The 17,389-nt window shown below is 47.4% G+C and overlaps 1 protein-coding gene across 3 annotated transcripts in view; it reads left to right on the top strand.

Moving 5' to 3' along the window:
* The window catches only part of LOC125954034 (tetraspanin-9), a 26,072-nt gene extending 8,683 nt beyond the window's left edge, over nucleotides 1-17,389 (top strand). For all 3 annotated transcript variants that reach the window (XM_049683983.1, XM_049683984.1, XM_049683985.1), the window contains exons 3-7: nucleotides 13,028-13,258; nucleotides 13,350-13,448; nucleotides 14,556-14,684; nucleotides 15,895-16,260; nucleotides 16,345-17,389. In XM_049683983.1, the coding sequence (XP_049539940.1) occupies nucleotides 13,193-13,258; nucleotides 13,350-13,448; nucleotides 14,556-14,684; nucleotides 15,895-16,260; nucleotides 16,345-16,497 (813 nt within the window). In that variant the 5' untranslated portion in view covers nucleotides 13,028-13,192 and the 3' untranslated portion in view covers nucleotides 16,498-17,389. The remainder of the gene's footprint in view (nucleotides 1-13,027; nucleotides 13,259-13,349; nucleotides 13,449-14,555; nucleotides 14,685-15,894; nucleotides 16,261-16,344) is intronic.

Genomic DNA, 17,389 nt, shown 5'->3' with positions numbered 1-17,389 from the left:
GGCATGCTGCAGCCTGGTGCACTCTGAGGGTAGAGCCGCACAACGATTGTCTTTTGCATGATGCGGCGTTGCGTAACGAGCCACCCACAATAAGCTGCCAACCTTGACGCTTGCCACCTGTTGGTGTCTAAGAGAGCGCGAAGCGGTTCGGATAAGGAACAGAATGTGCATCCAGCTGCATTATCTGGCATCATCTCGGAAGAGACACTCGCGGTGACATCTTGATACTGCGCCGAACGACGAACGACGTGACATTCCGTCCAGTTAGTCAGCACATCGTCAGCCAGCTAGAAGAACTGGTTCGACTGCGAACTGGATACGGGCAAGAAGAACTCGTCGTCGTCGTCGTCGTTGCACCTGGCCCAAGGCCACACACCCGGGCCGGACGAGTTCGAACCGAGAGTGACATTTTGAATCGACCTTGGTCCGGTTTGCTTCTTTTCGCTGATGGGGCGCAGCATGTCCAGGTAGGGTCATACCATACCGCACAATGGCATGTTTGGACTGAATGAATTGACTGCACCGGTGTGCCACTACCACTACTACTACTACTACTACCACTACTATTTCTTGGAATATGTTTTGTTTGCTATGGGGGCTGAATGTCGAGGCGCTACAAACTACGGTAGAGCTGTTTGTAAAAGCGGGAGAGTTCCGTTTGCAGATGGAGATTGTTAATTTTGGTCCGGCATTTGCCCGCTTATTTATGACCCAACTGTGGATGGATGGATGGATTGTGGTGTCCGCTGTTTGTTCACAGTCGGTTGACCATTGGAATGCGAGAGAATAGATCAATGGGCTATTTTTCTTTCGATCGGCTCTTCTGTGCGCTCTGTGTTTGAGTATTGATATTTACCATACACAAGATGGATTAGTTCTCTTAAGAACAGTCGATGTCTGCTAAAAAGCGTTTCGTTTAAAATCTGAACGATTCATTTTTAAAAAAATCTTAGTCACTTAGAAAAAGATCCAGGTTTAGTGGATTAAAACTGTAAATGGAACGATCTGATGCTTTACTTATCAATATCGGCAAATATGTTCTGCTTTCTTTTAAGAATTGCATCAAACTCCACCCAATTGAGACATCCTCATCAATTCAATCAGTTGTCGAGAGATTTTTTTTTAAATAACAAAGCAAGAAGCACTCGCCTTGCAATAAAGTCTGCTCTGGCGACCCGAATATTCATATAAAATATATTGATTAAAAGGAGTTTGAATCCTAGCTCTAAAGCTGCATTTTTTACACGTGATTAAAAAGGGGTGATATCTTTTGTTCATATTTTTATTAACGCCAATGATACGTTCAATAGTACCTCTCATTCTTAACTTACTGTTGTGTTGAACTTGACTGACGAATTTTAGCGATATGGATTTGCATGTGAAACCGAAAAGAAGTTTAAAATTTTCGCTCGGAGAAATAGTATACTTATTTTATGAGTTAGACCGTCCAAATCTAGCTACCACATGATCATCGTTAGTTTTCTACATGGATGAAGCATCTCTAATTACAATTATATGTTGAGTACACGGCTTGGTAAAAGGAACAGGCCTTTGTCTGTTGTCATGGAATTAAAGTCTGATGGCTAATCTGTGGTCGAAAATGGTACGATCACCTTAAAACCATTCCGACGTCCCGCGGATAGCTCTTCATTAATGCGAGCCCCTTTCCCCGAATGCATGACAAACAAAATGGACTCTCTCGCGCGAGTGTAATCACGAGTCAATCATTTGCGTGAGAAAACTCCTAACTGGCCATGCAAATCCACTTCGTTACATACATTTGCGATAGACAAGATGTCCGCAATCTTGCGGCGCGAAAGTGAAACAATCGATCGAACAGAGTTCCTTATGAACCATGAAGTGTATAGCGTGTATTCAAATAAGATAACGTACTTGTCGTGTGTGCTTAGGTTGCATTGTGCCCGTGCCACCACCACCACCACCACCACCACTAGGCACCGCGATGAATGGTGATCCCATTAGACCCGGTCACCACTTTCTCCTTTCGGGTTCCAGACTCCGCGTTTGTGGGCACACCGTAGTACGTAGGATGGATAGTAGTGTCTGGCGTACCTTTTCTCAGCCCTGTCACCGAAGGGCCCACTTCCTGCTCCCCAGCACTCGGATGTGTAGTGGATAGTGTTGGCCACAAGCTCAAGCTTTCCGCCTTGTCGCCTGTCCATCCTTGATTGACGACGATCTGATCTCGCGCGACCGCTTAGTAGATGCGAGACGCTACGGAGTATCAGTGATGGAACGCCGAAAGGGCAAAAGGAGCATTGTACTGGTCAGTGCTTGGTTGCGCGGCGACCACAAACGAGTTGTTGCTCGTTGTTTGGAAGATCTAATAAGCAGATACGGTTCGTAGTTCTTATCTTGACATCCCGGTGTCCTTAAACTCTGACAGTCCCCTTGTGGGAGCATTATTGTTTCTCCATTAAATTCACTTCAATTCATCTCGAGACCCGCGACGTCCACGAACCGAACCGTTATTCGAACCGTTAAGCGTTGGTTTTCCCTGTTACATGATGGTTCGGGCTCGGGCTCGCGGGTTGAATCACGGTCAAGCGCACTGTAGAAAGGGAAAGGCTTTAAGACGCTGCAAAACACCTTTCATCAATCGCTACCGGTTTGGGCGCCAGTGCCGCTATAAAACCATTTGATGGATTTATTTGACGTGAGATTTCAGCACGAGACTATATGACAGTTCTTGCATTCCAGGCGCGTACTCCACGCAACCGTCTGTGCGCATGGGTTTGCGGAAGCTTCGACTGTAGAGTGTAGAGTGCTCTCGAGCGCACTTGCAACCCACTTGTTTGTTTGCTGGAGCTGATCATTCGCACTGGAGTGGTGCGAGCTGAGCTAAGCGTTGCGGTTTACCAGCCGGTTTACCGATCATAGCAAGCCAGCCAGCCATCCAGCCAGCCATCCAAGCAGGCTTGCCGGTCTTAGTCTTGCGACGCTAAACTTGGTCTTTTTGTAACTGTTTTCCGTTGCACGGCTTATGTAGCCAGGGAAAGAGAAAGTAATCTTGGGCAAGCTTGTGGAGTATCCCAACCATTACTGCCCGGGACTGTCAGGGGCGATGGTGAAGGTGATAGCACTTTCCTATCGTAAGCAACATTGAAGTAACATCAACATCGTAAACTCTAAACTTCGCTTCACCATCGCTTCAGTCGATGGGATTAATTTACTCTTTTTATTTTTTTTTAAATATTCAACCAGTGTCTGCGTCGATCAGCAACGTCGTCTGGCTTGCTTGGGTACTCGATTATGGATGATCGTCACCGGACGGAAGAGACGAGACGAGGGACGAGGAGGAGGAGGAGAACGGTCCGGTTGGTAAATCGATCGCGGAAGACATACTTCTCGTATCTCGGTTTTCGTGCTCGGTTGATCGTGAAACCTTTTACACCACTTGGCCACAGGCCAGCGAGCGAGGGGGTTTCGATGTCCCCCCGATGGCATGAGAGTTTCCGGTTTGAATGTCATTTTTGCGCTGCTTATTTTAAAGGTTAATCTGTCTCAGCATCTTTTTTGGAGTTTGGGTTTTTCTTCTTCGCTCTCAAGGAAATCAAAACTCGAACCATTCCAATGCCTTTTCATTAGAATAAAAAAACGGTAGACAGCAGCAAGGGGAAACGATGCAGAAGGGCTGGTGGAGCTGTCTTGTTAGTAGCATGCATGAAATAGAATATTTTACCCGAACAGCACTAGAATATGCCATAACTCACCGGGCGTAACTCATTCGACGGGTGATTCAGCTCTAGCGAACCACAAGTTAGTCAGAATGTATAATGTGCTCTGTTTCCGTGAGCATCGCACGGCAGTATTCGGACGCGTGACTCAATCCATAGTTATAACATCTGCAAATCCTTGAATTGTGGGACGAACCAAACGCGGGGCACCTGCCGGATGGATTTAAAAATTCTGCAAGAGAATGATAAACGCGAGTGACCGCGGAAAAACAGTGGCCAGGATGTTTGAAATACTTTCTTATGTGCGATTTTGTCGATTAAACTATTTTGAAAACAAGGTTCAATCCTTGAATCGCTTTATTCAATTAAAATAAGAACATTCGATATTGTATTTGTAGTAATGTGATAAGAAAAAACTTGATTGTGCATTGGATCAATATATTACTAAACATCGTTTAAAGCTATACTAGTCAGCATCAGTTATTATTTCATTTTATAATAATTTCTTATTATATTATATTTACTTTCGTGGATATTGCATCAGCCACCATCAGATTGCAACAGTTTCACCATAAACCCTTTTTCGGTTGCTCGTGGTTTTATTTTTACTTTATGTAGTAAGTAATTTTACTTACTTACGCTCATATTCTATTTGAAACACATTCTTGCGATTTTTGAAACTAAATAATTTCTTGCAAAAATGAATAAGCAATTTATTCTACGATCTTTCGTCACAAAAATATACGACAGAACGAAAATTGCATGCTAAGTAAATCAAAGTTAAAGCACGTCCAAAAACCGTAGCTAGTTAATGCATTGCTGGTAAAAGAAAAGGTATTCTGAGGAGCAGAAAACTTCATTAAGATAATTGGAATAGAATTAATAGGAAAAGAGGGTTGAACACTCTACCACCTGATGCATTGAACATTGAATAGTCCCCGCAACCCTACATGCAAGCCAACATCACTCTATGCGTCATCGAGAGTACGACCGTACACGAACGAGTGTTCTACATCTTCTCCTTGGGCCAAGTTTGCACTCTAGAATGACCTAAAACCTGCCGCGGCGCAGCAGACTCACGATTACAAACAATCACCCCCAACCCGAAACACCCTCCCCCTATTTCCACCCAGCCATTTGCGTAATGACGGGCCCTATCGATGGGATCCCATTTCAAGAGCAAACCAATAGAATTGCATGACGCGTGTGTGCGTGTGTGTGTTTGTGTGTGTCTAGTATGTGTGTGTGTGGGAGAAATGGCGATGTGGGCAATTAACTACCTATTGTTGTTTGTTGGCCGGGTCGCTCGAAACTCATCGAAACACGCTGCACGTCTCGAGGCAGTCTACGGGGTTCCAAAGCAAGCTCCAAGGGTTCCAACCGGTGCCAACGGCTCCGTCGACGAACGAGTGATCTATCCTTCACGCCTGAGAGAATGGGCCCCTCTGGTGGTTGCGTGGTGGGCATGTTTTCGAGCTGAGGCACTACTGAGTAGTTCGCAACATCCATCGAATGTTGAAAGTGAAAATTATAAACCATGAATCCGGCCCAGCAAAAGAAGCATTTGTTCTCCGATCTCCGCCCGGCGCTGGTTCCGGAGGTAGAATTCTTATTGCATAAATAATGTATGAGCTTCTTCAAGGTTCCTCTCCACTGTTTGTGAGGTTCTAGCAGCAGCAGAGCACAGAAACCACTACCAACCCCCCCTTGATCCCTTTTAAGCCGCCAGCAACGCCCTTTCAAGCGAAGCCAGCTAAGTAGGCAGCGCGTTCGTGCGATGATCGTTTTATGGCGCTGAAGCATTAGCGATCTGGCGAGTGGCGCGTAATTCCGCCTTTCTATTGACCCCAGCCTTCCCCTTGTGGTGTGGCGCAGAGATCTGGCATCCCAAATGGGCATTTCTTTTATTTTACAATTCAACACAATAAACTCTGCATCCGAGCGCGATCGCGCCTTTGCCACCTTTTTGCCCGGGCCCGGGGGGAGGCCGGTTGGAAGGAAGGAAGGAAGGGTTCATGCAAAGTTTCTCTTTTCATATCGCCGCCGCGATGATGTGGGCCGCTGCTGCCGATGGAAGTACACTTCCACTTCGGTGGCGCAGTGTCGAAATCTGAAAAGAAAAACGACCTGTGACGACCCCGCCCGCGGATGTCGGAGGTTGGTATGGTGTGGCTACCGACCAAAGCATAATGGAAGGAGTTAGAAACCACATACACACACCCAGGCGGGGGTAGGTAGTTCAGCTCGGTAGCTTTCGAAGGGCCCGCAGGAGGTCAGCCTGCCATCTGCCATTCGTATCTCTTACGCTCATTATGTGCGCCCTGTTGTAACGATCATAATAAAAGGAAAGGAAAGGAGAAACTGATTTTGGAGTACGATGCGATGCTTTCGTGGTGGTGGTGGTGTTGATGAACGAATTGCGAAACAAAAGTGTCGTTGGATCAAAAGTGTTGAATCGTTCGAGTTGGACAGCCCTCAAAGCTCCGGTTTATCCGACACAGCGATCCGGCGCTCCGATCTTCCTATCTACGTCTCGTCTAATTGTGTCGTAGAAGAAGGAAATTCGGACAAAAAACGCAACCTGCGGCAAACCCCAATGTTATGGGAAGCTTCGTCGCTTCCTTCCACTGTTCAAGTTCATGTTATGGTCGGACAATGGTCGATCCGGGCCACACGATCACTTCGCCCCCGGTTTGTGAGTGAGCAGCTGGAGCTCTCCTCTCGCGCACAGGATGTTACGTTTCGCTACGCTGTTGTCAATCCGTTGTCATCACCATCATCATCAACATCACCGGACGGATGGATGGAACTGAGGGTGGAGCGATCTATCGGCATCACCCACCTGAATTCGCGGGTGGGATCGCGATGGAGCTGATGCTAAGCTTTGCTATTGTTGACCTCGTCTCGTCAACCTGCCACTGGATCGGATGGTTTCCAAAGGGACGTCCTCGGACTCACCTGTCAGCGTCCAGCAGCGCCATTTTTAAGTTCCTTTTTTGCTGGTTTTCCTGGGCCGCGCTGGAAGTGTGACATTGCGGGGAAAAAAGATGGCAAACCCCCGAGGCCGAGACGAGAGAAATGCTCAATTCGCTTCGGTTCGCTAGTGGCCACGAACCCGGCGGGGGGAACCGTGGAATCGCCCTTCTTTGGAAAACTCCGTTAGATGGGCAATGGGAGATACATTCTCACTCGCTTGCTCGCTGTCACTGTGGTGCTTTTTCCACTGTTGTCCAGATGGATTGAGTTGTTTTTGTGGTTCTGCTGACTGGTTCGTCTGATCGTGCGCTGGTCGTTGCCGGGTGTTGAGCACGTGGGAAACCCGCGTTGAGTGGGTTGTGAGGGTTTTAATAGCTAACAGAAGGTTTTCGGGAACGGAAGGCTAAACAAGAAAATTCAATGAATCGTCGAATGGCATTTCACACTTCTTTTCCGATAATATTGGTGCTTTGGTCATCAGCAGTTGGTCGTAGATAGAATATCGTATTGGTGAATTAAATGTCTACGAATTCTATTGCTAGTAAAGTACCAAGAACCTGCTGCAAGTCTTTTAAGGTACACCGTACGACTTCAATCTTCATAAAAGAGCAGCATAGGGTTTTGCCAATTGATTGAACTAATGCTTTTGTGTAAAACAAACTAATCTGTTGCCATTTCAGAGCAGCAACTTGGCAACAGTACGACTTCAATCTTCATAAAAGAGCAGCATAGGGTTTTGCCAATTGATTGAACTAATGCTTTTGTGTAAAACAAACTAATCTGTTGCCATTTCAGAGCAGCAACTTGGCAACAGTTTGATTTAAAAAAATATATATAATATCTCAAGCAGATAAACGTAAATCTCGGAAGAAGTATTATAAGATTGTTTTATTTGGAATCCAAGCATCCAAGGTTTGGATCAATTTACCTCGTTCATAGTGTGGTAACTATTAAATGCCATCTCCTGCAAACTGTTTTATGTGTTTGGAACTGATGCAACACATCCAAAGCTTCAACCAACACGTATAATCGCTACCATCGCGTCTTAATTTAGTTACAACAATTTGTGAAAAGGAAGTCAGAACACTCACTACAAAATGTTCCCTTCAAATATTATCTATTCACTCGACAACATTTCGTCGCAAGATGGATCGTCTCATAAATCGTCACAAAAAAACGGATAGCGGAAGTGACGTCCATTGCTGCGACGAATTACAACCAATTCTATTGTTCTGCGTCCTATTAATCTTGGTTTTAAACACACCCATCAACAGGCTTACACCCCTGTACAGCAGATCTGAAGTCACAGCAGGTACTTAGCAGACTAGAGAACTTCTAGAAACTACATTAATCCCGCATTCAAAAGAAACACAAGCAAAAAGAATGCTCACACTTGACACAAACCGTCGAGAAAGGCATTTATGCCTCCCCATTGGCGGTCCATCACCGACAATGGGCCAATGAACGGGGGCGCTTGAAGAAAGTACCACCACCAGCAACAGCAACAACAGCCACATCGTGACACCGCCATGCGTACGCTGTCAGCATGGTAATTGCTTGGTTGTAAAAACATGCGTTACATTACTGCGGCGGTCCGGGTGACGGGTACTCGGTTCGGAATGACTAAACAGGGCTCTTCTTCCTTTTCGTTGGTTGCTTGTCCACGTCCACGTCGCAAGCGTCACCGCGGCCACTCGATTTTCGGTTGTTGGCTCCAGTGGCTTCGTAGTACGAGCTTCAGCACCTGCAAGCATCAACAAACCACAAATTCCATCGCGTTGGTGGTCATGGTGCTCATGGCGGCTCCGCAGCATAAGTGATGACACTAGATACCGTCGATCGAACGCCCAACACTAGGCGCCCCCGTGAGCATAGCTTTCCATTTGACTGCCCTGCCTCCACGGACTCCGCGGTGCTCCTCGAAGACCCCCTATCTCTCTCTCCTCATTTTCCACGAGCGAGCATATTTCCGTACCCGAGAAGGTATTGATTTAAACAATTAGCATACACTTATCCTCGCGTCTCACCTTCCGCCTTCCGGTGCTGCAACTCGGGTCGGGATCCGTGGCACGACTTTCACATTGCTTTTCACCCTTTTTGGGAAGGGGAACACGGCACCGGGGTGCGAGAATCACGGCAATCACGATGCGGTGCGGTGGCACTAGCCCGGGCACTAAATTGTTCACGTGATCTTAAATTACCGGGTCTCCCTTCGCTCGGCTTGTGTTACCATTGTCGGGCCGTCGATCGGTCGACCAGACCAGACCAGACCGGCCATTGAGTCCCTTTTGTTGGACACCGTGTTCGTGAGGTCTTCCTGCGCCCTGGGTACTTTCTAAAATGTCTGCAAAAATGGTACCCCCTTCAAACCTCCCAACATAGGCAGCACCTCTTCATGATCATGAGTACCTAGCGCACCGATCGTCTTCCGATGACGTACATGCGAGATCGATTACGCCCGCTTATCGTCCAGTGAAGTGAAACCGGTGGCGCTCTGAGGTGAAGTGCATCTTTAGGATGCAATCAATCTTCGAATCTCTCGTCGGTGGGGCCGATGATGACCATCGACACCGGTCATCTTTCTTCGGAAACGAGATATTCGATCACAGCAGTGCGAACTGAATATCACCGAACCGGGCGCTGGGGGAGGGAGCGATGCTGGATCGTATAACAAAGGGTTCCCACTTTTCCACTCGATACTCAATTCGCTCTGACTTTCTTCGAAACAATGTTTATATTGTCGGTCGATTCCTTTTGATTTTCAATTGCAAAGGCATTCCGTTTGGGGAAAAAATGTCTATTAAATGTCTGTTATGCGCTCCGAATCGATTAGCAAGCTAATGGATGACTCCTTGCAGTAGCAGAGCTCCTCTAATCGATCGGTACCGTGTGTTTCCTTTCTTCTGATTAGAGATCAAAAGAAGTAGCAATCAATCAATCATTACTTTATTTTTTGATCCGCATAATAAGACGGCGAAAGGTTCCACCAATTTGAACTTCCCTTTATCTTGAAGCTTTGAAACGCATCCTCTAATGAGTCCGGTTCATCTGTATTGTTTATTGGGGTAAGGGGGAACTTTCAACTTCCATTCGTGAAATAGGGGGATACTACGAGGCTGGCAAAGGTTACAGCCATGCAAAAGGAAATCCGCTTTGTGCACTCTACCATTGTTTGGTGGTCAATCGTACACCTATGAGCCAAAACACGTTGTGAGATTGTGAGATGCTAGAGCATTAAATGGCAAGACGATGCTTCGATATGATCGATTATTGATCAACCGTAGTTTTGACTGATATGATGGAGCATTTGTTTGAGGAAATGCGTTTGTTTTAGGATATCATGGAGCGAATGTTTTGGGAAATACCTCCGCAGTTACCTACTCTTCTACTAGTTCACTATCTTCTACTTGTTTACTAAATTGGAATCTCATAAAAAGAAATCCATTTGAATAGATTATGATTAATGTTTTAATAGCCGGAGTACCTGAAGAGTTAACGACATCTCAAGATCATTGCGTGAGTTTATTTGTGTAAGACAGAGAGGAACTCTTTGTAATGAAAATCCATTCACAGCATCTTTCCTGTCGAATCTTTATTTGCTCTTAGAACATGCTGGTAAAAAATAACCTTTAGATTCTACATTACATCGAAATTAGGAATTATAAAAATTGGATCGTTCGTTCATCGTTCATCACTCGCCACTTAGAGGATCAATCAAGAACACTTAACGTCGGTGAACAATATGTACTATTGTAAAATATGTTTTCGCTCCATTTTATATCACTGGAAAGGGCGTACCCTCTCCTGGATGTTATTTAAAACCACCTAGCCTTACGATGCATTACATTTCCTTCAACGCATACATCCATTACATTTCCCGAACGAAACATTAAATGAAACCAAATCATAAAAATACCCTCGTCCAGTTCCCCGTTGCAATGAATCATTAGGATAAGCGCGGCTGGTCCTCGTCCTAGTTTCCTGCTGCTGGTAGCGACTAACAAAGGCAGATGAACGAACCCGGAACACGGCGGAACTGGAGCAACACTTTTATGGGTCAGAATCAGCCGCACAATAACACGCAATTGACCGGCTTGGCATCGTTCGGTTTGCTCTCAACTCCAGACCCACTTATTTCCTTATGGGTGGGGGTGCCCTCTCTCACCCCGTGTGTCTGACTCACTTCTCAAAACATCGATCGACAAGTGTAGAACCTTTCAGCACCCGGACTGCCCCCTACTGGTTGATGCTTTCGATTTCAGGCGCACAATTGGCGCCGCAGTCTGATGCATCCGTTCGTGCTAGAAAGGGGTCCGTGCACTGTTGCACGAATCACGCATATCACGCGCGCCAACATGTGGCCCCCACCGAGGAATGGAGAACCGGAATTATCGAATAAGCGAATGTGCTTCAATTTAGTCGCGTAAATCCACGATGAACACTACGCGGTGGATGAACCACTGGTTTTACATGCCTCGATTCGAGGCCTCACTTACCTCACTGTTCAATTGTGGTAGTCTGCAGTCGGGGCAGGCATCCTCACTATTCTCGTAGCTGGGAAATGGGTCATTGGCTGTGGAAAGTGAAATGTGCTCCATGACTTCGGCAGAAGTGAATCCCAACGTAATTCGTGTTTCGATCCATAAGGAATCGATAATCAATTTACTTTCAATGCTCGATCAGTCTCACTTCCGATTTATCGCTTTAAACCGTTACACAACAAAAAAGGAATTCAAGAATATTCAAAACATAATGATCTCGGACGCATGCAAACGACCGCTTCCTACTTTTCCTCATCAAAAAACTCTCGCGCCACTAACTCCCGGATTGCGATCGATCAACTTCTGCACCGATAGATAAGCAGCTTCGCTCCCATCAGACTTCCGGTATCCGTCCCCATCGGCCGTGACGCCGATGGTCGCCAGGAAAGTGCGTGCAAAATAGATTAGTTTCTCTAATTACTCTCGCCGCCGCCGCTGCTGCTGCCGCCGCTGCCGCACGCCTAATTCAAACAAACGGTTACACAATATCATTAGGCGGCCCGAGGCGGCAACGGCGGCCACCATCATCGTTTGGCAACTTTCTCCGGCGTGAGGGCGCCGCCTTCGAGCAGCCGTTTTATGCTTGGCACCCCGGGCTGCAAGAGCTAGCATTAACATGGGCAACATGAAACCAGCCGGGCGTGAGTGTAGCATGGCGTATAGTTGCAGCAACACCTGGTAGACTGAGAGGAGGGACCTTTAATCTATCGATGATCGATTGAGTGGTCGTCGAAGGGCGGAACAAACACACAGCAGCACACACACGCACGCACGAGTAGTTTACATCCGTTGCACCCCGGAAATTTGCAGCGCGGTGAGTGATGGTGCCACGTGGTACCGATACCGATGATGATGGATTAACTGAAGCGCGATGCAGTAACCCCCGGACGCGTTCCCAGTCGTGCAATTCACGGGCGACGGTGCCATTTCACCTCGTGGCGTCGGCACGTGGAGTGATAAGATCCGAGTTTACTACCGCCCGGGGTGGGCGTGTACTGCGATGTAGCGTCACCGCTGTGATGGCCTTGCCAGACCCACAAGACCTCGGTGTTCAATCCAGCACCAGCAGTTTGCAGTGGACTGAAGGCCTGTAAATGGTTTAAGTATTTCCACTTTTTCAATTTGTGACAAACCAGGACGATGGACTTTTCCTTCGGAGGGGGGTTGTGGTTTGAAGAAGTCCATCCTGCCGTTTGTGGCCTATGTAACGGATGAACAAATCGACATAAACATCCACGTGCGTAAGAGCGTCCACTGTACTGCTCGTTGTTAACGCGACATCAACTGCTCATCCCCAAAAACACGATGTTGCTGCAAGTCTTTGTCCTGCTCTGGCTCATCTAGCAAACACCACCGTACACCGTACCGTAGGTTGTTTCCCTTTAATTGAGGCGCTTAAGCAATTGCCGCTAATTTCCTCGCCGGCTAGCTTGGCGTTTGACCTGATCAGCCAAATCAGCCAGCAGCTCGAGCCAGCGTTTGGTTATTGAATTAAAGTCTCCTCCTCACGTTGCGGTGCAGCATAGCAGGCTTCGACCAAAGAAACAGTACGATGAATACCAACAACGGTGTTGTCACAGATGCTTCGTGTTAGTTACATGAATCTCATTGGTTGTCTCCTGCATTGTACGATCTTATCGTGAACCGAACACCGCCGCTAGTGGAAAGTGGACGATCACTTAACCTTTTCTATTAACCTTCTTCGCTTCTGCAGTGCATTAACATGTCTGCTGACCGCTCCTGTTCTGGGAATCGTTTGACATCGTTTCTAACTCCTGTTTCGCATTCTCTTCCCTTTCTTTCTTTCTGTAGATTGAGTTCTAGCAGCAGCGACTCATCGAATTCCACCGGCAGACGGACCGACGACGACGGTACCGAGCAGGACATTCTGCCAGAAACGGGGTGAGACCGTCAGTGCTAGTGTGAACACACGGAGTAGGGTCATCCACACCAGCAACATTCCACAGATCCGCAGCGATGGGGTGCGATTGTGAATCGTGTATAGCGAAAACGCTCCTGTCCGTGTTCAACTTTCTCTTCTTTGTAGGTGTTTTTACTCAAAAACTTTTTCATACAATCCAGATGGATGTGAACTAAACCCAAAATTGATTCCTTTCTCGTCCGTGTCTTCTAGGTTCTCGGTACGATCGTGCTCGGTGTGGGGATATGGCTGGCAACGGATAAGACATCGTTCATAGCCCTGCTGAAAATGGTGGACAACGATCAGCTAGAGGTGAGCGGGGGGAAGGTTCGGTAATCATCGTCACATCCTGTCATAACGAGGTCCCTCTGTCCTTAGATGGTTTTACTGATCGATCGACTATTTTGTCGAACTCGTCGAGGTGCAATTGAGGCGCACACAGGTTGCACTTAGCACCAACAATTGCATCATGCCCCCGTGTCGGGATGTCGAAATGAATTAACAAATCATCATCATCATCATCATCCACCACACATCTGCATCGGCATCTAACGTTGCCCATTGTACGTGGGAAGAATACTGAATGCTACGTGGTGAGGTCGGCCGGCCAACGCAACTCTAGTTTGTGGTACGCGTACTGAATCACTCACTCGAGTGCGACTCAAATATGTGAGACCTAGATTGTGCTAGGCACGTGCGCCAGCTGGTCATAGGGATGTGTGATGTCCCGGCCAGGTCCTGAGAATCCTTTTTAGGGGTCGATGCCCTATAGGCGCTCGATAGCAATCGTTCGCGGGCCGCGAAATGGCATCATAATTGCATTGCATGTGGCACACCGGTCGGTCATCCATTTTTAAATCATCATCGTCTGGCCGCCAATCATAAATTCATTTGATAAGGACCTCTACCTTCGAAGGGAATCGCAAAGAAACTGCCTTTCGTCTTGTGGTGTGCACCGGGTTGTAAGGTCTTTTACCGGCCAGCTGTTTCCGAATCGCGATTGCACCACCTGGCTAGCCCTGTTTGTTTTGCTCCCACTCTAGCCATGCACCCTTGCAAGACGCTTACGGTTTCCCCCTTTACATATGCTTAACGCGCAAGCATTGGCCTCTTGGACGGTACAGTTCGACGACAAAACATGGGTTTGGTGTCGTGCTAACACGACAAACAATTTGTTGTTGTTTAATTGAACCAACGATCGGCATCCCACACATCGTTGAATCATGATCGTTCGAGCGATCAGTGCACTTGCACGCACACGCATGGTGCAAGCTGCACTGTGCAACCAACCCACGCACCTGGAACGACTTGGCCATTAGCATCTGTCGAGCATAATGTTAAAGACGCTGAAAACAAAACAAATTACTTCCAAAACCCATTAATGATCTTCCCGCGATTGTCTGTTTGTCGCATTTGCAGCATTTTACCCAACCGGCCGTCATTGAGCAACTCGCCTATCTGCTGATCATCATCGGAGCGGTCATGTTCTTCCTCAGCTTCCTTGGCTATTGTGGCGCGATACGAGAAAGCCAGTGTCTCCTAACGACGGTAAGTAGACGGAGGCCACTAACGAAGCACGGTTACTACTCACTCTCCCGGCGAAGGGTGCCGTTCATTAGACAGCGATGATGGTGCACAGCCGCCACACCGCTGATTAGCCCCGGTCCGGTCTTGTTGGTTAAGCATCGTTATCGTATTTAGGCAAAAGGAAAAGGTGTGAAAAGCGATCCGCACGAGACACTGACGTAAGAGTGTTTAGGCTCAGCACAACACTTTCTCAAAGTTACATTTATGTTATGGCCATCCGAGCATCAGGCGCACCATTAGGATGAACATCATCATCTTCATCATCAAGGCTTGCTAAGACTTGCCTTGCACAACCTTCCAGCTTATCTGCACCGAAATCTTCAGCGATCTTCTTGAGAGCGAGAAAGTGCGGAGTTTGCATTACAAACTCGACTCTCTATCTCGGATCAACCTGCCTTGCGGGCTGTTTATGATATGGATCATGCCTCCCGCGGTGTGTGTTTTTGGGGTGACCACACACGCGCGCACACACACCAGGCGGTGCGATCATCTTCAAAGATAAAGTGTTTGGTTGGCCTTGCGAGGCACAATATACGTAGTAGCACTATTAGCTGCTGCACTTGATCCACTCAACAGCACCTTTGCGACCCAGTTACTTATGTTAGATAATCGGACTGGGGTGGAGTACAAACAACGACGAAGAAGACGAAGATGAGGACGGGCTTTCGAGTGCCGATCGGTGGTTGGTGATCGCTCATGTGTAACGATCTTGCCCACCAACAGGTGATGGTGGAAAAGGAAAGTCATAAAGCCGCTTAGTCGCTTACAACACTGCTGATGCTGTGATGCCAAGCGGATGCCACTGGCACAGATATGCGCTACGCCGCAGTGGCCACGACTTGTGGAGCCTTAGTGGCTTCTGCTAATGATGGATGGATCGTTTTCGGTTTTTTTTTTGCTGATGCTGGCGTACTAATGGCCGTGGCTCAAACTGATTCACTTTTCGCAATCGACTAAGGTGGAGTTCCTCTTCGACCTCCTTCTCGGTCTCCGTTGAGTTTGTAACCGATTTGCATGGATTGTGCAATGTGCATTATGCAATCGAGCCAGCGCTTCTTCCGGTTAGTCAATCCATAGCTGAATGCATCATGAAACTCATTTAAAAGGAGAGACAGCGCCAATCAAAACCAGCTTCTAATCCCCTGTTCCTTACACCCATTTCCCCCCACAGTACGGCCTGTTCCTGTTGGTGATTCTCGTGGCAGAAGTAACGGCGTTTGGGCTGGCGGCAGCGTACAAGGATCGGGCTCGCACGGAAACCAAGAACTACCTCCAGACGACGATCTCCAACTACTATACGAGTAGCAACGAGCGCAATCAGACCGATGCCGTCACCCTGATGTGGAACTACATGATGTCCGAGCTGCACTGCTGCGGTGTTGACGACTACCGGGACTTTGCCCTATCGGACAAGTGGAACGAGAGCAAACGCGACCGGATCGTACCGGCGGCATGCTGCGTACAGACGGCCCTGTTCCAGCCGCAGGACAAGAACTGCCCCTTCTCACCGACCGAGACGAACAGCTACTTCAAGAAGGTACTGATTCGCATTCCGGCAACCTGGTACAGCCCTTAGAACAAAAACTTAATTTGGTTTTTTCTTCTGCATTCCCATCGACAGGGCTGCTACACGGCGCTTACCGACTGGATCATGTACAACCGGAATCTGGTGATCATCGTGGCGGTCGCCGTCGGTCTAACGCAGCTGCTGGCCATCTTTCTGGCGTTCTGTCTCTGCAAATCGATCGAAAAATATAGGGGAATGCGGCTGTAGGCGGAGGGCTGTTACGCTGTGTTCGAGTAGATTACATCCGAAGCATTCACATAATCGCATTAAGCCGCACACATCGATCGTTAAGGGGATCCTGTATGGGATCCTGGTAGGAGTATCGCAACATAACAATCAATTGGGACCAGCAGAAGTAGCAGCAGCAACAGAAGCATGAGCAGAAAGCATCATAGAGATCGATAGAAGGATCTCGAGGCTGCCTACACTCCAGCTATTGCGATGTTCGTGCCGGCTGGAGTGTCCTGGCAATTGTTGAAGCAATCGTTTGCAAATACACCCACAAAAGTAACAAAACCGAAGTGCACTTTTCGATAATGATAATGAGGAAGTTAACAGAGTAGATATGGCGGAAGAATCTCGTAGCGTCTAGAAAGCGTGTGGCGTGTACCGCGTGTTGTGTTGGTTATTTAAAAGACAAAGAATCTCACGAGTAAAGACTTGTCTTCTGTTTCGGAGGGAAGCGCGGTTCGGTCACGATTAGGCAATCCAAATTGCAAGCCAACCCCTTTCACCGTTAATCACCGGTGATCCGCGGTTAGACGATGTTTCGATGTTTGATGAGAACAGGAGCCACCTAGAGAGCGCATTAGGGAGGGTATGAATATACCGTGTCATAGCATCGAGTAAATTTGATTTTTTGTGTTCACGATCGCGATGAGGATAGTTTTGAACACCGGAGAAGCATCAATTTAGTTGCATAACCGCGGTTTATGTTCTTTTCATTTCTTCCCTTCCTTTCACCCTTCGTTTTGTCTACACTTTTTTTGTTAAGTTACATGATTTTAAGATCCATAAACTTAAATGTAGCCGTTAGAAAGAGAGTGAGAGTGACAGAGAGCGATGGAATAAATGAATCATTAATCAAACTAAACGTGAA

The sequence above is a fragment of the Anopheles darlingi genome, chromosome 3 (assembly GCF_943734745.1).
Source record: "Anopheles darlingi chromosome 3, idAnoDarlMG_H_01, whole genome shotgun sequence".
NCBI classification, from domain to species: Eukaryota; Metazoa; Arthropoda; class Insecta; order Diptera; family Culicidae; genus Anopheles; species Anopheles darlingi.
This window is presented reverse-complemented; position numbering and strand designations above follow the sequence as displayed.